Genomic DNA, 20,986 nt, shown 5'->3' on the forward strand with positions numbered 1-20,986 from the left:
ACAGCCTCCAGCAGCAAGAATGTATGTAGAAAGAAGAAAGGAGAAAGAGAAAAAAAGATGTTGAGTCACATCTTCCCTCGGAGGGCCATTAAGAAAGTGAAACCACAAAAATATTTAATTGCATTAATCGCAATTAATCGGGTAACAAAATTATTGCAAAATGTCAACGTCATTTATGGCACATGACAATTTGACATTTTGGTACTGTTTTTTTGTTGCAAGGATAATGCTAGTTGACACACTTGATTTTCTTTTGGGGTGGGGGGGCGGGGCACATAAAATGATATGGCCGGCCAGATCTGGCCCCCGGGCCTTGAGTTTGACCCTTGTGCTGTAACCTGATAACACAATAACCTGCCCACTGTAGTAACCGTTGTCCCTGAGAGGGTTAATATAAAGTAAGCAATTAAGTGGTGTATTTGGAGAGAATGAAATAAAACAGTCCAGTGCGTGGGTTTTCTCCGGGTACTCCGGTTTCCTCCCACATTCCAAAAACATGCATGGCAGATTGATTAAATTATCCCTAGGTGCGAGTGTGAGCGTGGTTGGTTGTTCGTCGATCGAGAGCCAGGTCACATCGTCCTACATCACGAAAATATGAATGAACAACTCAACTCTAAAAATTAACCAGGAATAACCCCGATCAGGAATAACGAACCTCGCGGTCTTGGGCTGCGACGACAGCAGCCGCAGCGGAGCTTTGACAGTGCGAAATGAGTCAGCGTGCCAATTGCGGGCGTCTCAAAAACAAGATTACAGCTGCCTGTAAACACAATCGGCGTATAAAAGATGAATGGGATGTCGGGCGTGTAATTGTCAAAGGGAATGGGGGTGGGGGGGAGACAAGCCGCAAGCATGTGACAGACTGGCACCCTGCTACCGCTGCTGTCAGGCAGAATGAGGTTCAACCGTATCGATTTCCATTTTCGTCTCCATTCTTTGCATATTTAACAAAGCCGTCGCGAGCGTAAGCACATTTGTTGCGCTTCATTAAGCAATGTATCATGTTACATTTCCCCACTAATGCTCTCCGACTAATCTCCTTCCCTCCAATGTGTACCGATAAGCTTGCGCGCTCTCTTATCTTGGAATCGCAACTCCTAAACAGAATCAAACAGACCCCCCCCCCCCCCGCCCCCCCATCTCTCATTAGGACATCAGAGTCATACGAAAGGCCATTTATCTCCTATCAACCAGACCCGGCTAATTGAATCCAGAGTCCGATAGCAATCTAGTAGTGAGTGTGTCAGTGGATTAGCATGGCCTGTCACCAAGGTAACCCTGGAGAGGCGGAGGAGGAGGAGATCCGAAGTTGCTTCCGAAGGACTCTACAGAGCATCCCTCTCTCAATATCCGCCCCGATGCTTCCTTCCTGAGGGCCGGGAGAATAGTCGTTTCTATCAGTCTGAGTCGAGCAGGAAATGAAAGCAGATGTGCAGTCATTGCCGGCGCCTTGATCCAAAAACAGGAAACTTTTAATTTGAGAAAAATGAAGAAAACTGCAAAGGCGCTCTGTATCTCACATCCTTTGTCATGTGACCATGTGATGGAGAATCCGGGAAATTATAAGGTTTCAAACCACATCGTGAGGAAAAATGGATCCGTTTTTCTGATGTTGTTTGATATGGTCGGGCACAGGGCCAACGCGCAATAGAACTCAGTGGATGGTTAATGATCTGATCTTTGCCCATCCTCTCCCCGACTGGCTTTTCCGTTCTCATGAACTCCCAACGCGTGTCAACTGCTTCTTCTCCCTCGAGCGACATCTTCCTCCTCCCTTTTCTGTTTTTTTTTGAAGGCCCACGTAGGGCGAAAGAGATGAAGAAGTTCTTCACGGTGATATGTAGTCCTATATTGAAAGCTGACAACACTGCTATCAAAGCGTAGGCCCGTGGGCCAGATCTGGCCCGTCACATCATTTTCTGTCGCCTGCAAATCACAGATGTCAACTTTCATGATGCTTGCTAAAATCTCCACCAAAATTTCCAATTCTCATTTGTAATGAATAACAGTGACACCGGAAGCATTTTCTTGAGACCGAACCCCTCATTCCAGTAACTTCCATAATAGGTGAATAAACCGTTATCCTTGACTTCTTCATACGGTTTCAGTCATAACGCCCCTCCAAGGGAAACTAAAATCTGGCCTGTGACAAGTTTTTTCGCGGGCCACATTGTGGTTACGGTTTCCCTTGGAAGGCCGTTATGAATTTTGGCAAACTATATTAATGTTTCATATACATTTTACATACAGTACAACGTTGATGAATAACTAGTTTTAAAATCAAACGTCAAGAATAATGCCAGTTATTATGGATTACATATGACCATTTAAAATTTTGGCTCAGACTTTAGCAAGCATCATGGAACTTGACATGCTTGATTTGCTTTTGCGGACCACCTAAAATGGTGCAGTGGGCCAGATCTGGCCCCCGGGCTTTGACTTTGACACCTGTGGTTTAGTGGGTGTTTTATGTTTTTCTTATCTTATCTCCTTTTAAACCAGTCTGGCAATCATGATTTGCTTCCTGCTTTCTCGCTCCGGGAGATGGGACAGAGCTGAGCAGAGATACTGTAAATGGCAGCTCTCAGTGAATGCGCATCTGTGTGTGCGTGAACGGAGATAAGAGTTGTGTTTATGTTCGATCACTGCGCAGGCCCGCTAATGGATTGCAGATATTTCGCCGAGACGGATCACGATCCCGAACGGGTTTCTACTACCCGTCGACGAAATGCCTCGCTCTAGAGCAGGGGTGTCCAAACTTTTTGCCAAGGGGGCCAGATTTTATGTGGTAAAATGTCGGGGGGCCGACCTTGGCTAACATTCTTTACATTGAACAACAATATTGTTCAACAAATTTTAGTAAGCCAGTCTGTTTCACATTTCCATTTTTATTTTAATTTCAACAATCTTAAGAATTTCTTTTGGTTCATTTGAAACAGGTATATCACATGCAACTGCTTATTCACTTGACTTTTTCTTAAACAGAAGTCTCCTGAGCGCAAATTGATTGATTTGAAACATAAAATGTATCACCATGACTTTTCAATAGTCACAAAACCTTTGACTCGAACAACAGGGAAATTAACAAGCAATACACATATCCACAACTGCAAGGATCATTTGAAATATGACATATCAGTCAATATAAACACGGAGTGATGTCTTGTTAACTCGTGAGTGATGCCCTCTCGTGTCTAAATGCGATTACTCATTTAGTGAATGCTATTACTCATTTAGCCACTAGAGGGAAGCAGTACTCTATGAAACGTCACTAACCAGTCTACGAGACCTCAGTCAATGCAACACGTGTTCCATTGCGCCCAACCTGCGGGCCAGACGGCACTGATTTTATGACAGGGGCCGAGGGCCGGATGAAATTCGACCGCGGGCCGGATTTGGCCCGCGGGCCGGACTTTGGACATGCCTGCTCTAGAGGAACATTTGGACAACAGTTGTGTATTGTTGACATTTCACAATATTTGACCTCAAATAACCCTTCCTTTCTCGGATGGAATTCCAAATCAGCGGGGTTCATGTGCAAAACAGATTTTACGTGAAAATCACAAACTTTTTGTGTCATATATTATTTATTCCTTTCAAGGACGGCGGTTACTACAGTGGACAGATTATCAAGTTATCAGGTTACAGGGTGCATGAAAGGTTTGTTTGGATTTGTTTCTATGCTTGTCTGTCAAAATTTACTATTGTAAAACTGGCCCGTGGTATAAGTTGTAGACTGCTGTACTGGGCTGAAAAAAATGGTATTGATGTTCTTGATTCATTGACTTTGATTTGTTTTTTGATTATGTCATCCTAAAGAAAAAAACTAAATGTTTGTCGTTCAGCCCATATGTCACAAATATGGGTCTTAGATAAGTCAAATCAGAAAAGATAATAAGCCTTTTTCAAAAGCCACATCCCCACAGAGTTGGCGCATCCCTTCTTCTCCATAAATCCACTCAAAATCTTAAAAAAAAACATCAAGAGAAACTTGTTGAGGCGTCATGTTTAGTCGATCAAATTAAACCAGAACATCAATTCATGGCAAAAGACCTCGACTTTTCTCCAATGTCATTCCAGATCATCAGAAATTCCCGAAGGTCTCAAAATGAAACCTCGACGGATTGCGGCCAAGCCCAAAAAAAAAAAAAAAAAAAGCCACATCCTGCACCCGAGATGAGGAAATTGTACTTTATTCGCATTCAACCCCGACAATGGCAGCCTTCTGTTTTCTTTGTTTATTTCGGTTTGTCGTGTGAAAGCGAAAGGAACGTTTACGAGTGATGTCAACGTCCACGGCGATGCGGTCGACAGCGCACATATCAAAAGCAAAGGGGGGCGGGGGGTGCACGAGAGGCAGCCTGACAGCTACTGGATGCCTCCTTTGCTTTGACGGGGGGGGGCCTTTGTAACGACAGCGCAGGTGGCACGGCGAGCAACCCGAGTCGTCCACCTGAGAGAACTTCAAGGGGAGGCGGCCCAAGAGGCGGGTGTCAAAATCTTCACGTCCTCACCGACAAAGACTCCCGAGTGCCGATGACGACTTTGACGTCCACCTTGTTTGTTCCGCGCACACTCCACGACGTGTCTAAAATGACACCGTGGGAGATAGATCTCATTTCACATCTGTCATGACGCCACTGCTTTTTGCCATCGGTGGCGTATCTCCTTTCGTGCACTTTTGATGTCCTCCAACTGCGCGCCGGTCGCACTGGAAATCTACCTCCAGACGTCTTCTCAGAAACACTTTGAGTGTCTTCTGAGAGTTGCGGATGGAGAATCGAAGCCCATAAACTTAAGTTGCATCCCAGCGCCTATTTTTTTTTTCTTGAAAGCAGAAGGCTCCAGCAGACACACACACACACACTCCATTGACAACTACAAATCACACAGCAGCCTCTTAAATTGTTCTCTTTTCAAGCCACAGCCACATTTCTTTCCATTACGAATGCAAAAAGTAGCATTAAAATGTGACCACGGGGAAAAATTAAATAACATTAAATTCTTACTAATTTTACCCCCCCCCTTTTTTTTTGCAAGCGTTAGCAGTCTGTCAGCAATAAAGCAATGGCAGCTATCTCGGTGTGTTCCGAATTTGCGGAGCATGCTATCTTTTCGTCTAATCTGCCTCGTGCAAAAAAGGAACAGACTGCTGCTGTGAGTTGCGTGTGTCGAGATGTCCAGATGAGCCCCCGACCCACCACCACGCCCCCCATGACCTCAAAAGCAGAGCCAAAGCCACTAAAAGGTGTCCTGTGAAGCTTCCAGGCGTGAGATAAAAATCAAGACGCGGCAACAAAGTCACACAACTTTGTAGATTTTTGCCAACAGAGTTTATCGTAATTGTTCTGTGGTGTCGAGGCCTTTTCCAAACGGGAGCTAAAAGTAAAAATTTCATCGATTTCGTTAATATGGAAAAGTAGAGTCTGGTATCAAGACGTTGCTATTTTGCTCGTTACTCGCAGTGACAATAAAAAAAAAAAAACTGGTCTGCAAGCCCACAGAATTGAACTGCAATGTCAATCCGTTCTGGTGGGGAGAGCCAAGTTAAACAAGTTGATTCCTCCCCGCTGGAAAGCCAACAGGCCCTTCACGGCACTTTAACTGCTGACCACTGAGACGATTATGGTCGCAGCTGAATCGAACCCGCTGCACCCACCCCCCCAATAAAAAACACATCCCATCGATAATCGGGATGAGAGGGTGGGGGGGTTGGGGGCTGCATTAACTTTCCTGATTGATGACTTGGCGGAGTTGGAAGCTGATCATCGCGTGAGAGAAAAGTACATCGAGTGCTATTATTGGCCATCTTGAGAAAATAATGTTCCCCCTCCCCCCGCCCCTTTTTTTTTTATAAACACATCAGTAAAGAGTAATCAAAAACATTACTATGTCCAAACCGCTAGTTACTTATTGTAGTCAGTAGGTAGTGATTGTTATGAGAGTGGCAAAACATTGATTTGTCAATCAGTCAAGTCTTTCTGTCCAGGCTGGTCCTGATGCGGGGTTGCCATGGCACCGCATCTGGCTCGAAACCGCACTGCTCTTCATTATTCTACATTGAAACTTAAGTCGGCATGACCTGTATCCCGCCCGGGCTCTGGGATTCGACATTTTGTACACACATGAGAAACAGTCTTGAGAAGAAAAAAAAAATCACCATGTAGAAAACTGTCAATGATCATCAATCTTCAAATTCATTTTTTTGTTCTGCACATACTGTAGACGCTTTGATTTTTTTTTCTTTTAACTCATTCAGTACGGGCCAATTCTAGATCAAGTCTGAAAAGACGTTTAAAAACGTCTTTGGGAGTGAATGAGTTAATGATACACACTGAATGTGTTTTAATAGATACAAAAGAGGATTTAGCAACATCTGCAGAACATACATTGGGACACTCTACAGAACAAGTGTCAAAGCCGAGGCCCGGGGGCCAGATCTGGCCGTCCACATCATTTTATGGGGCCCGCAAAAGCAAATCAAACATGTCAAGTTCCATGATGCTTGCTAAAGCCTAAACCCAAATTTCAAATAGTCATATGTCATCCACAATAACAGACTTGAGGTCTTATACTCAGACTTAGAACAGACTTATACTTGAGGTCTGATTTTAAAACTAGTTAACCATCCATTTGTTGTGCGCTGTGTATGTAATATGTGTAGGTGATTAATAAACAGTGATATGGTTTCCCAAAATTCATAACGGCCCTCTCCAAGGGAACTACAATGTGGCCCGCAACAAAAATAAGTTTGACAGAGTGTGAGTGGAGCCAGATCTCCAATGTTGTATTTAGTCATGCCCTGATGCTCATTCTTTCGGTAATGTGGTACACTGCGGTCTGCCCTCGCTGTATAGATTTCATTGAACGTTCCTAATATTTCACGCCCCACCCGCTCCCTCCGCGACTTTGCTTTTTGTATGCGTCATTAAGACCACAACGTTGGACGTTGTGACCTCCCACCGAGAAACCTACGATGGAATGACCCACTAAAATTTGAGTCCATGTGGGGGAAATTAAAATCCCGGCCTCCAGTTTTACGAGGGCCCAGTTCAACACCTGCGGGGGCCGATTTAGCAGAGTGTTTATATTCTAAATAATAGCTTTATTGCGCACTTGGAAGATATGTTGTTTAACTGTATATTCTACAAATATGGCGCCGAAAAATCGTTGCGCTTCAAAGTGAATCTGTACACCCAGAGACGCAAAGCAGAGGCGTTCCGAGTAAACTCAAGACGCAATGTCGATCGCTGACAGACGTCGTGTGCAGTATTTGTGTGGCTGAATCGAGTTTCCAAGCAGCTGACTGATGTCAACGATAAGTAGTGAGCAAACATTTTCTGGAGAAGGACAATACAGGAATGTGCGCGGCTGTCTTTGCTTGCAAAAAAAGGGGCAGGGGGCAGATGGAAGCTAGATTTAATTCACCGGTGCTGACGAAAAGAGCCGTAATTCCACGTGTCAATCAACATCAATAAATATGAGCAAATATTTAAACAGAACTCTGCGTAATTACAGCTCTCCTGACATTCGGATGGGATGCAGCCTCTGTGCCCGGTCGGGCACTTGAAAGAACCACACGTGTCACCTTCGGGCCGGCCGTCCAACTTTTACTAAGTTAGCACACCACTTCACACGGATGCCAACGCTCGCCGGACCCGTTGACACTTCCAAGTAAAACATTGAGTGGCTTACGCTCCCGGGGCCAGAATACTGGGCCAAAGTGTCCAGTGCTGAGGACAGACCAAACGCGGTAAATGAGCCATAACCGCTGCTTCAGCTGGGAAGAATTGAGGACAGCGATGGAAAATGGATCCGCTATTCTGTCACCTTTTATAAACGAGTGACTCAGAAAGGCTAAAATGTTCCCTTTTCCTTTTTCGCATTGATCTGTCATCCGATGCTAAACTCAAAATAATGAGGAACATGACCCATCAATGTATTGCTTTCACGTCTGTCTGTTGCTCAGGCACAGTATACAGCACGTGTCAAAGTCAAGGCCCGGGGGCCAGATCCGGCCCACCACATGGTTTTATGCGGCCCGCGACAGAAAATCATGCGTGTCAACTTACATCGTTAAAATCTGTACTGAAATGCCAAATTGTCACCTATAAGAAATGACGTTGCGATTTTGCAATCATTTCAACAACAATGGAACAGACGACAAATAGCTGTTTTTAAGGCACGTCGCAAGGAAGCGCTGACAGCTCCGATGAAGGCTGAAGTGACAGCCGAAACTGTCAGCCAGGTAAGAGTTGAAGAGAAACTTCCCCTAAAAAGACCGTTGTCTCGAAAAAAAAAACCCCAAAAAACTTTCAACCTAATTGAACAAATAGTTGACTTGAGTGATTTGTAATCCATCAATTAGTTGTGCACAAGTTGTGCGAAGAGATGATTAAAACAATTTCGGTTTCACTGTCGTAATGACCCGCCGAGGGAAAACGTGACTCAATAACAATGCAGATCGGGATGGAGATTGAAATCCAGTTCTTTTGAGGACTGGGTCCAAGTCATTCGAATCTTTGGAATCATTGGTCAGTCCGCTTATTGATTCCTCTCGATTAGGGTTTTGATTCTAAACATTTCCAAAATGGCTACTTTCAAGGAACAATACTTTGCATTCCGGCAAGCTACTTTTTGAGAAGCGAAAAGTAAGGTGTGTGGCCACCGCCAGCGTTCTCTAGATTTCCGTCAATGTGCGGAGGTTTGTGAGCTGTGGGAACGGACCTTTCGACCCGTTCTTCCTCTCTCAAGAGTGTACCTGGGAAATGATTTATGGGATCGACCGGGAAATGGTCTGCGAGTCCCATGAGCAGCAGTGCGAGCGGTGGCCAGGTAAAGTCCCAACATCTCGAAGGACAGGGCAGAGGAAGCGAGTCCGCCGGTTGGCCACAGTCGATTTCGAGTTACTCTACCTTGGATGGACTCGTACAGACAGAGGTGTGATGCAGAAATAACTGGCTGGGAATGGAACGTTTGGAAGCAGGTCTTCCTTTTGGCATCTGTTAGTATTGGAGCTGACTGGCCAAGTGAGGCATTTCATCTTTCCCACACTTCTAAGACTCGTAGTCCAAGGGTAACTCCCTCTCTTTCCTGCTCCTCCTCCTTTGCGGTCTGGCCTATTGTGTAACAGTAACGCTGCTCTTGCTGCCTGTGCCAAAAAGGATTCGTACCCCCTAGACACTGTAACTCAAAGCCTTCCCACCCAAAGACTAATGGACTCTGTCAGGCTCGCGGAAATAAGTAGCAGCCAACCTCGTTTGCCGGACGAGTGAAGGGAAGAAGAGGCAACGTTGGTTGTGTGCCTTTTCATATTTTTAGAAATCTACTCACACATCTCCGGTGATGAATAGGCGGTTGACTCAACGCTGCGAGTGTTGGTCAAAAGTTTGCAATAAGCCGCGGCTAAAACACTTCAAGTTTTTTTCGCGTAGTTTGTTCATGATACAAAGCTGTGAGGAATTCCCTAATCCATCACCTGGTTGAGACTCCATCCAACTCGCAATCATGCAGGACGAACTTGGCATGGATTATAGGACCCCACCCTCAGTTCACTTCCTTTCTTTCTGCTGGCATGCACTTCACACTTTGACGACTGGAACCTACCGAGAAATATTTCGGCACCTAATGCCACTGACACCACTATTACGATTTCCCCCACTCCAGCGAGATGCAAAACGTTTTCCTTCCGAGCACTTTTGATTTCCTTCCCCCCGGTTAACCTCCACCCCCTCCCCCGAGCTTACATTGAGCGTTTCCCCACCACAAGGCGAAAAGGAGGCAGCCAGAGGCTGAGGGGCGATTACGGCTCAAAACCTGAATGAGGTGCCTGCATCTGCTTTCAATCGGGCGGCAAGTTAACTCCAACCAATGCACGGGGACTAAATGATTAAAGAAGCAGCTTTCTTGCTACTACTTTCAAGAGTATCCCGCAGGGGTGTACCAGTCTGCCGTCGACATTGAGGACAACAGAACAAACAAATGAGGGTATGAAAAAGTCGGCCGCATCTTCCCTCAACTCTTCAACTGTGTGCATGACAACACAAGACTAGACTAGAAGTGCCATTGGTAGTGTAGTGGGTCACATAGCATACAATTGGCTCGTAGTAAGTACCGGTGACCCTGAACAAGATAGATTTGTCCAATAAACGGTTTGATGGATGATCTAGAACATTGGTGTCAAACATACGGCCTGTGGGCCAGAACTGGCCTCCAAGGAGGTCCGTCTGGGTCGCAGGATCATTTAAAAGTGAGAAACATAAAAGACATGGAATGAAAACTTTTAATAAGCTGCAATTGATGGATCATCCGAGAGGGAGAACACTGTTCTGATCAGAGCAGAAGACAACATTGTTCTGATCAGAGTAGAAGACAACAGCAGCAGTCTGAGTCTGCTAGCGAAATAGCATTAGCATCATAGCCGTATTTCGACACTGACTTTGTTAAACGATGCATGATGAAGGCGGCTGAACTCGTATGTCCCGGGAAGCAACAAGTTTTTGCCAATATTAGCCTGACGAGGAATACTATACCAGAGAGGATTTCAGACCTATCAGCAGATTTAGACAGCCAATTGAAACAGAGAGTCCAGTCAATTTGTCAAATGTTTTGTAAAAGATATGTTCATTAAATTTCAACATTTTCCGAATGTTCTTTTGCTTTATTCTACCAAAACAAAGGAAAGACATGACATTTTGCTTATTTTTAGCAGAGTATGGTATAATTTTAATGGCCCGGCCCACTTGACTTCTACCAAGGCCGTGTGTGGCCCACAATGTAAAATAAGTTTGACACCCCTGGAATAGAAGGTGTTTAGGCTCTGGATCATTGTTGAAATGTCTTGAAATCAAATTTCCAATCGAGTAGACTGACTATTGAACAAAATAAAAAAAACTAAAACTGATGTGCATCATATGATCGTAGCGTTTCATATTTGAGAGTACTTCTTGAAAACGTCCGCGCCAAGTGATACAAAGGCCTCTTTGGTTTCATCTGTGGGCAGCTGACTTGATTTGGACAAGCTATTGGTGGGGGGGGGGGGGTATGAGGGGGGCAGTCAGCATCTGAATCCGGGGAGATACAAGGAAACTCTTGTCGTCAAGTTCTTAGTGTCTTCACGTTAACTCTGCTCCCATTAACCTATTAGAAGGGGAAAAGTATGCTAATGTCCCCAAGGTTTCTGGACCACCGCGAACGTAAACGTTGAATCTATTACAGAGGCACTGGCCTTCCAAAAACGGAGCCAATTCATCTCTCCTTCAGCACTGATACGCCTTTAAATATGCCAGAAATATTTTACAAGACAGCAGGGAGATTTATAGCCCGAGTGGTATAAATGATTTGCAGACTTCTGCGCGGCTAGGACGTGGGTGGAAGTATGGAACGGCACAAAGCCTTCGACGACAAGGCCAACAGGTTGGAAGAGAAAAATGAAACGGGGCTCCAGAATGCCTCACAGGATGCACCGACAAAAATACGTGGCTGTTAAAAGCAAACGCGTGGCCTTTATGTGGCAATAACGCAACAATATGAGCCGGCGAAGAAAGCCAAATTCCGCGTCGGTGTTAGTGCGTCACGAGACAAATCCTGTGAGAAACCGTGCCGTGGCCAAAACAGCAGAGCTTTGTTGGCCATTTGGGGTGCTTAAGGGGAGGAGGGAGGAACCATCCAAGCTCCGGAGAGACCGTCAAGGGCTGGCAGTTCATCCGATAATGTTAACAGACTTTATGGGCAAGGTTAATGCACTGGAAGAGCAGAGGAAGCAATATAACCATATTGAATTTTTTTCCCCAATGGAATATGGTATTGTGGTTTGATACAAGATATGGTATGGACAAAGTTCATTCATTCATTCATTTTCCGATCCGCTTTATCCTTACAAGGGTTGCGGGGGGTGCTGGATCCTATCCCAGCTTTTTCAGGCAGTAGGCAGGCGACACCCTGAACTGGTTGCCAGCCAATCGCAGGGCACACAGAGACAAGACAACCATCCGCGCTCACACTCACACCGAGGGACAATTTAGAGTGTCGTGCATGTTTTTGGAACGTGGGAGGAAACCGGAGTACCCGTAGAAAACCAAAGCAGGCCCAGGGAGAACATGCAAACTCCACAAAGGGAGGCCGGAGCTATACCTCTGCACTGTGAGGTCGACGCGCTAACCACTGGACCACCGGGCCGCCATGGACAAACTTACACTCTATATTTATGCCTGGAATCTATCATGTGGTTCTCCACCCCCCCCCCCCATTCAGATTCATGCTTGTCCCCCCAGTTCAGGAGACTAAACTAACAAAGTTACACTTGCAAATTTACAAACCATAACCACTCACTGGGACACGATTTCAACCACCCAAGAAGATGCCGAAGTCAAGATTGATGTGTTTTCTGATCTCAGACGGCTGTACTAACTTCAATGGAACGCCATTTTCTTTGTTGTTGTTTCATAACAGCAAGACCACTGGATGAAGTTCCATACAAAAAAAAAAGACAAGGACAGGACTGGCCTGTGGATTCGGGGTCAATGTGGCCAATAAATCGGAATCTGATAATAAACAAAGACGTGAGTACTACCACAAATATTTGTATGAATGTTTTCTCGTGCTTTTGTACGGCGACTTTACCAAGGGGAATCCAACACAGGGTTGTATGGATATTTCTTTTGGGTCTCAAAATGCACGACCGAGTCGAGTTTTTACATGAGCCAGACAGAAGTAACATGTGCATAAAACATAATATAAAAAGATGACAACCTTGGATTGACAAAAAAAAAAAAAGTTCAAGTATTAGGATCGTATTTGTTGGTTGGGAGTGATGATGTGTCCAAAAGTCACATTTGAAAAGGAGAAAAAGAAGAAAAAAATTGTTCAGTTAAGCTCAGTATAAAAGCCCCTGCCAAGGGAGGGCGCGGAAACAAACCGCCACCCGCTAAGCCACCACAGCCGGCTTTGCATCCAAACATCTGCACGTGAGAGCGGCTTTTGCGTTCCATTTCTTGGTCAGAAACTCCACGACAGTTAAAAACCTTCAAACGGACCCAGAGGACCAGCAAACGGCGACGCGCAATGAAACCGCTGCAAACACCCGGCAGCTGCAGTTGTAAATGTTTGACCTCACAGACGGAGATGAAGCTTTCCTGAAACTTTCCGGCGCTCGCCTTATGGACTGAAAATTGCTAAATGTTCACCGTCCGTGCAAGCGCGAGCAACTACCTGCAGGCGAAACAGTGCAAAGTGCGATTTCTGGAGCAGAGCGGCGGCGTAGACTCCACATTTAATTCATCCGGGAAGGAACTTCTTTTAAAAGAACCACTTAGTCACCTTTTGCTTTTGTTTTTCTTTCACTGCTTTGTGGCGAATGCTATTCTGCCAGTTCCCCCCCCTCCTTCGTTTTTTATGACCAGAAGCGAATTTGGCGCTTTCATGAGAGGAACCGGTTGCCTCTAAATGTCCGAAGTGTGAAAGGAACGCAGTAATTGTGTCGATGGCGAATGACCTACCACCGCTGCGGTACGTAAAGCAGCGAGTCAATACCGCAGCCGCAGCTCTGGCCTAATTCAAAACACCAGCAGCCATTCTCCGTGCATACCTAAAAACCACACACACATATACACGCACTGCCTTTGTAAGCATGTGTTATGGCACGCTTCGCGACTCCACACAATGCGCCGATAGATTAGAAACAGGATAAACCGGAAAGGGCTATGACGGCAAAAAGGTGACGCGCTCGTTCAACAGAAAACGGCTGACAGCTGGACTGACAGAACTGGGCCAGGTGCGCGTTTAGCCCGCTTGCGGGCCACTCACGATCGGAACCCCGGGAGGGACAAAGAGAACAGGTTTGACGGCGGAAGGGCAATCGGTTAGGAGGCGTGAGGGAATGTATGACAAACTTCAGCGTACAGGTACAGGAAAATATCAGGGAGTGGAAATGAAGTGAGGCTCCTGTTTGCAGAGGAAGAAAAGAAGAAGAAAAAATGGGAAGGAATCCTGGAATTCGGAAAGACTGCGGGAGACAAGAGTGGAAAAAAAAGAAGTGGTGGGGTATGGTGAAAAAAAAGGAGGGGTCGAGAAAGGAATGATCATGCCCCAATGTATGGTATCGATTTTGCTTCTTGTTCAATCAGTATCGAGAGGTAGAAGGTGCAATTCCTTGACATCAGTGATTCCCAACCACACTTATAATCAAGCCTGCCTTCAAACTAGTAGAATCTGTGTGTGTGTGTGTGTGTGTGTGTCCAGGGTGTTACTGTATGTCAGTTGGGGTCGGACATCCAGGAACCATCCGTCCCTTCCGCGTCCAATCGGCGCCGTTTTAAAAAAAAAAATTTCCAGGCCGCAAACATCAGAGCTAAACCTCACAACAGGCCAGCGGGGAGCTTCGCCTTCGCTTTAATCTCCAAGTTATTTATTGTACGATGGAGCCTCAGGCCACGGAAATGCATGACGAGGTGGTGCGAGCCAGCTTAGCCTGGGTGTCCTTAATGAAGAGACTTTTAACCACATCAAGCACCCCCCGATAAATACAAGTGCAAGGATTTTTGTTTTTTTCCCCTAGAAATGCTCGGCTTTGACGGCGAGCTTTTTGTCTGAACGTATTTTCCGCACTAAAAGCCGCACCTAAAAGCCTTCCATTTTCTGAACTCATTGACTCCCGAAGACGTTTTTAAACGTCTTTTCAGACTTGGTCTAGAATCGGCTAGTACTGAATGAGTTCAATGCTCACAGTCATTACGGTAATATGTCAGCCCTCTCCTTGCTCGAGACATGCTTACAACGTAGAGTTCCAACTTAAGGCGATCGGGTTACGCGGTTAAACACGGAAATAGAGCGGCGGCAAGAGAGTTCAACGTGCAGGAGTCGATGTTAGAACTTGCTGTTGGTTTAGTGAACCGTGTTGCTATATAAATCAGGGTGTAGTGTTCTGTTGGCATTTCCTTGAGCGTAGCTCCATCTCGTGGATGCATTGTAGATTGTGTGTCATAATGCGGTGTGTCCAACAAAAATGATAAAATAGGCCATTCATTGAAGGTGCGCCTCATAATCCAGTGCACCTTTTAGTGTGGAAAATACGGTAATTCATCTGCAGGGAGGGTGTTCTTAACCGGTGTAGCTCGACTGCAAACAACCGTGTGTGTGTTCTCACTCGAGATTTAAACACCGAGGTCTCCACACGCGGCAGGGAAATCCGTCCTTAAGATGGTCGTTAAAAGCATTGGAAAGGACGTTATTTTGACCAATATTTCCCCACCCCCACCCCTTTTTTAAACTCGTGCGTCCTCTGTTCACACGTGCTCTCTGATTGGCCGAACACAACGCAGATGTTTTGAAGCGTGTCACTCCTTCGCTAATCTCGACGTCCGACCAGAGCGGGGCAGACTCCTCCGTGATTTGTGTTCCAGATACAGTTACCATCACAGACCACCCGTGACATATGAAGTCCCCCACCCCACCCCACCCTCTGGCTTGCCTCTGTTATTTCAGCAGTGTCAGAACCACTAAAACAGAAGACTATGCATTGAATGTTGGCACGATCGACTCGATAAATCTCTCACTGGTTGTTCTCTCTCGCAACATTAATATGTCGCCTGTCGCTTCAACTACCGTTCAAAATGTCTTCACGCTAATCCATATGCATCAATTGAATACTTCCCGGATATACTCACAACGGCATATGCAGATACTTAAAGCATCCCTATGGGGGCTCATAAATACACATCGGGGGCGGAAGGAATTCATTTTCGGACGTTGCCTAAACAAATTCCTGACTTGGCTGCAGGGTTTGGATTGAGAGATTTATCAGCTGGGCGATATGAACATCTAATTGCCGGTCTGGTGAGAGTAAGTGTGACAAAAATCACGGACTCGCTGCGGAATACATACAGTTCTGGGTCTGGTTTATAGTTTACCAGACATTGAAGTCATATTTCATGTGTATTAAACAGTGTGCAAGAAGTTCAAGACTTTTGGAGGGTACTCAAGAAAAAGAGGTCTGGGGAGGAGGGTGTTTATATGTGACCCACTCTGTCACGTTTAACAATATTACCTGCCTTCTTCCCAGAAATCCAGAGTCAGCGAGCACAATCGTCTGCTGCATCGAGAAGTGAGACAGCAGACTTTGTTTATCCTCGTCACCCTTGGGAGCATGAGCGATATCAACAGGAAGCTTTGAAGTGAGTGGGTGAGTGCATCTGGCACTTGCACTTCCGAACATACTTTTTGTACTCGAGGCTTACAAGAGCCGTTCCAGGATAACAGTCGATGCCAAACGGAAAACCTTTGGCTGCCGTACGCAAGGAGCTGGCATCCGCGGTGAAAGACGCGCTCACCGGGAAAAGATAGTTGAAAAGACTTTGCTTACCTTAAGAAAAAAAAAACTAACTACACATTGATTAAATGGTTGGATTACTTCTGACAGCAGAAAAAAACCTTGATGCGCAAAATCAGACCCCTTATGACGGGGAGGTGGCACTGACACTCCATTAAAGCCCAGTCAACTCAGATGCGCTCTTCATTCCGGCTCGTCATCGCGCAAGCGCCAGAGGCGAGAGGCTAATTTGAGCTGTCAGAAAGGAGAATACGCCAGTAGGAGCCAACGTCGGCCCTTGTTCTCATCTTCTTCATCCTGGAGCGTCTGACAGGTAAAACTCAGACGAGGGGGGGGTTTTGGGGAAGTATCCAAAGAATACAGGTGATGTATAAAAAATATATATATATGCTAACAGGTCTACAGAGTAATTCAGGCCCATCTGGTTGGCTGCCTAAATGGGCTGTAGAACCCATCAAAGCAGGGGAACCCCCCCCCCCCCAAAAAAAACAAATACATTCTTGCATTTAACTCATTCACTCCCAAAGACGTTTTTAAACGTCTTTTCAGACTTGGTCCAGAATTGGCTGGTCCTGAATGAGTTAATAAACACCCACCTGAAGACACTTATGGAATCGGAAGGGTAGAGCTGTCACTCAACACGCAAGGATGACATCATCCCGTTGACATGAGCTCAAGTTTGAACGGTGCCCAGAAAACAAAGAATCTCATCTGACAATTTAATTGCATCCCACTTAGATGAGCTGATAGGCGACCTTGCGCTTGGTTCCGGTGCACCTCTTCCTGAAGCCAACATTGCCGTACGACATTGCCGCAATTTCTTTTTTTTTTTTTTTTAAACGGTATCTACGAAACGCAACGAATCCAAACAGAGGGGAGAAGAGTGCATCTTAAAAATTACTTCCTTGAATTCGTAAAAGACAGCCTGTGACCTGCCACAGACTTCTGCAAACAAACATCAGCACACCAGCGGAAAAAATAAATGAAAAAATGTGAAAAATGGGGATTACAGTTTTTGAAGGACAACATAAAACACAATTAAGCACCACTTCCTTACAACCATTAATTGAACCACAATGCAACTCAGGGATTCCAACAATAATTTTTCCAAGCTTGACTGGACTAATTCACCAAAACCAGTTTTGCTGCAGTTCAGGCTATGGAATGGCCAAACAAATCTGTAGAAATACATTCTGTTCCTCCGATAACAAAAACAAGAGATATCGGGAGTTATGTGAATAAGCTGCAAGTGAATTTTATTCTCAGTACTAAGTTAACTCATTCAGAACCAGCCAATTCTGGACCAAGTCTGAAAAGGCGTTTAAAAATGTCCTTTGGAGTGAATGAGTTAAATGCTAAAACGCATCTTGTCAGCCCCCCCCCCCACTACCCCCCCCCCCCCGCCCCCTCTCATTTTACACTGACTCTGAAAGGCTCAGAGTCAGTCACAGCCATGCTGTGAGGATTTAGAAGCGGGCCAGGGAGCGCCGACCCAAGCTTTGATGTCTCCGGTCAGCATTTCCTCCCGGTCACGAGGAATCTCCGCTGCTTTTGTTTGCTACCCGGATGTCTTAAAGCGTTGAAAGGAAGAGGAGGACAGATGGACGGACGGACGGACAGACTGACCCACGTTTCAGTTCGTGTGCTCTGACAGCTTGTGACAAAATACTGCCGAAACTAACTTGGCGGGGATTTTTGAAAAGTGACCACGCCTCTTCTGCTGCAGCCCGACAAGGCAAAACAAGGATGTGTGCGGCAGGGGAAACTCTCTGTGGGTCTATTGCACCACTTTTAGGTAACTTCAGAGTCAACTTTGGCCATGTCAGATCATAGAAAGTATATCCAGACTAGGAAATGACAGTCTTCCTTCCCACAAAGCAGTTCAATTCCTTTGCTGTGATCCGAATGATCTTGACTAAATGTAGCACCTGATTCCTGCAAATGACCCAGATACTGACAGGGCATCAGGATGAGGTCATCCCCATCCCCATCCCCACCAAAGGCAAACAGCATCACCGGGATGACTAAATCCGCGTGCCAGAGTTACACATGCACCTGCTCGACCCAACATGAAAAACGTCTTCACCGTGGAGATTTGTTAGAAACACGAAAAAGATGTGATGTTCACAGTGTGAAACCAACCTTGCAGATCCTGCTCTCCTCAGTTTCCGCTTTGGACTTTCCCTCGGGTGTCCTCGCAGACTGGTATTCGGACTTGACTGACAGCTGGCAGGAGAACGCTGGGACGCCCTCGCTAGCTTTGAGCTCCTGTTGCCGGGCCATGTAACCGCCGTGTGACGCGGCGGCGGCCCGGATGGCGCTTGGGATGGGGAGCGCGGTGTGTACCGGCTTCACCGCGGAGGGTTGCCTAAGCTTGGAGGCGACGCCAACTACAGGCATGGTATACCTGCCTCAGTTTCCAAAACTATAATAAAACAGTTGGACACCCGTGACAGGAAATCAAAGTAACGGATTGGATGGGGAGGGACTGACAAAAAATAATAATAATAAGGAAAAAAGAAAAAGTTTAAGTAAAATTAAAAAAAAAAAAAAAAGAGGAGCAGTTGCCTCTCCGAGTGAGAGGAAAGCAACTGCGCTCGCTCTGCAGCCCCAGAGCGAGCAGGACATCCAGAAACTGAGACGACGACTCCTTCTTCCTCCAATTCACTCCCCTCCTCCTTCTCCTCCCACAAGCAACTCTCCACCCCTCGCCGCCTTCTCCCTCGCTCACGCTCTCGCTCACTCGCACTGTCGGCCAGCGCGCCACAAACTCGGCCGGCGCGGTTCAAGGGGACGCGAACTCCTCGTAGGGAGAACCGGCGCTCTGCAACACGGTGATTAAGGAGACCTCACAGAGCGGGTTTGCTCGTGTGCGTCTATTGTGCGGGTATAATTTCCTGAATATAACTGGACATCGGCATGTGGAGCAGTCCCCACTTGTGCCTAAATTAAGGCTCGAAAGAAGAAAAACGGAGAACGCCGTCGTCTACATCCACGAGGAACATTCTTTTCTAATTTCTGCTTCCTGTATCGGTTTTCACAATGATCAACCGTTTGTCACAGCGCACAAGTGCTTGGGAACGTCTGCCTCACAGTTCTACGGTTAAGGGTTTGAATCTCAGCTCTGTCACCCAACGGTGACAAGCGTTACAGCAAACGGCTGGGTATTCGGTAAAACTCACTCAAATAAACCACAATTTAGTGGGAGATCATTTAAAACTTAAGACTAGAAAAAAAAATTGCTTCCAGGGTAAGCGGTTGAAAAGTGCATTTGGACTCACAGAAAAGAAATCCTACGAAATTCAAGTGAGAACAAGTTCCAAAAAGATGCTTCCCTCGAATCGACAAAACCAAAAATGTCCAAACCATATTCAAGGACGGCAACTTGCGTCGCAAAGCAATCACAACTGGGAACAGGTTTGGACAAGTGGCATCCCCCTTTTTAAACTCGCAGAGGCCGAACTGCCATCACAAGCTGCCATCGTAGCCTGACAAGAGAGAAGGATGCCCAAGCCAAAGTGTAAAACGTTCCTGCTGACGCAGCAAAGTCAAACCTTTCAACGCTGCACTGTAGCTAAGAGTCATAAACTGGAAGAGACGAGAAAAGGCACACACATCATTAGTTGCACGGACTCGCAAAACTCACTCTACAAGGCATACTTGTCACCTTACTTAGGAATCAGCACAGTGTGAAACAATGACTTTACACCCCGCTGCATCCTATTCACATTGCCATTGAGAAATCTTTGGAAACTCAGTGGCCCTAACATGGACCCCGGAGTAGCACCGGCTCCAACGTGTTTCCAATCATGCTCCGGGGGCGATCGTGACAGGCCTAAAACAACAGGACAGCAGGTAAATGAGTGGCAGGCGTCCAACTTTGGCTTTTTGTGTGCCGCTGCCTGCAGTGCTGCAGGCATCGGGGGGGGCTGACTTGGCCACTGTCCAACTTCTCAGTCTAGAAAGCCGCCTTTGACGAGCTCCCATCTCGGCGGGTCAGTGAGACGGGTTTTTGTCAAAGATACGAGATTAAAAAAAACAACCCGCTCACACGTTAGACGCAGGAAAATAGATGTCGGTTGCTGAGAGGCGGCCAGATACTCGCATGATCAAGAAGCCGGCTGGGTAACATAGCACTGATTGTCATTATTTAATACCAGAGAAGAGATCCAAAGTCAACACTGGCAAAGCAGATCTCAGATTTTCTTCTATCAACGCAAAATGTGAAAGGGAGAGTCAGCGCCTTGGTGCTCGGCCGCTCCGGCCGACCACATTTTCGACAAAATGGCACAGCCAACTGTGCCGTTGTTGAAATGTCAAAATGAGGAGTTGCGCATATTTCATAATCATAGTACTACATTTCAAAACTCATGAGGTGAGTTGAAGAACGGGGCAGCGGTTCCCAAAACGGGATCGTCTTTTGTGTTATTTTTAGTGTTCTGCAAAAACAAAAAAAAATCGTGTCTATTAGCAGATTTCCAGTCAGTCATATTGGAATCAACAATATCGGGTTTATTATTTGTTCCACATGCCAGGGGCGCGATACCGCACCGGTTGATGTGTGTGTGCACAACTGGGAGGGGTGTCTGAATGAAAGATACCGCCCAGGGTCACGTGACTTCAGAACTGTGACTGTGAAAACAAACACTCCAGGGTGCT

At 46.1% G+C, this 20,986-nt stretch overlaps 1 protein-coding gene and 1 long non-coding RNA gene across 15 annotated transcripts in view; both read right to left on the reverse strand.

Moving 5' to 3' along the window:
- Positions 1 to 20,986, reverse strand: part of nav3 (neuron navigator 3) — a 195,271-nt gene that overhangs the window by 84,055 nt on the left and 90,230 nt on the right. For 3 of the 14 annotated variants that reach the window (XM_052056078.1, XM_052056080.1, XM_052056073.1), the window contains exon 1: positions 18,470 to 19,163. The exons of 3 other annotated variants lie outside the window; for them this stretch is intronic. In XM_052056078.1, coding sequence (XP_051912038.1) covers positions 18,470 to 18,727 — 258 coding nt within the window. In that variant the 5' untranslated portion in view covers positions 18,728 to 19,163. Of the gene's footprint in view, positions 1 to 18,469; positions 19,167 to 20,986 lie in introns of those variants that run through there. 8 more of the 14 variants (XM_052056071.1, XM_052056068.1, XM_052056069.1 and 5 more) reach the window with 5 other exon arrangements.
- LOC127594250 (uncharacterized) lies at positions 5,236 to 9,735 on the reverse strand. Its single transcript, XR_007960656.1, has 3 exons — positions 9,606 to 9,735; positions 6,602 to 9,569; positions 5,236 to 6,571 (listed from the first exon to the last, which is right to left on the reverse strand). It is a non-coding gene; the product is annotated as an uncharacterized LOC127594250 (long non-coding RNA).

This window comes from Hippocampus zosterae, chromosome 21 (genome assembly GCF_025434085.1).
Source record: "Hippocampus zosterae strain Florida chromosome 21, ASM2543408v3, whole genome shotgun sequence".
In the NCBI taxonomy this organism is placed as follows: domain Eukaryota; kingdom Metazoa; phylum Chordata; class Actinopteri; order Syngnathiformes; family Syngnathidae; genus Hippocampus; species Hippocampus zosterae.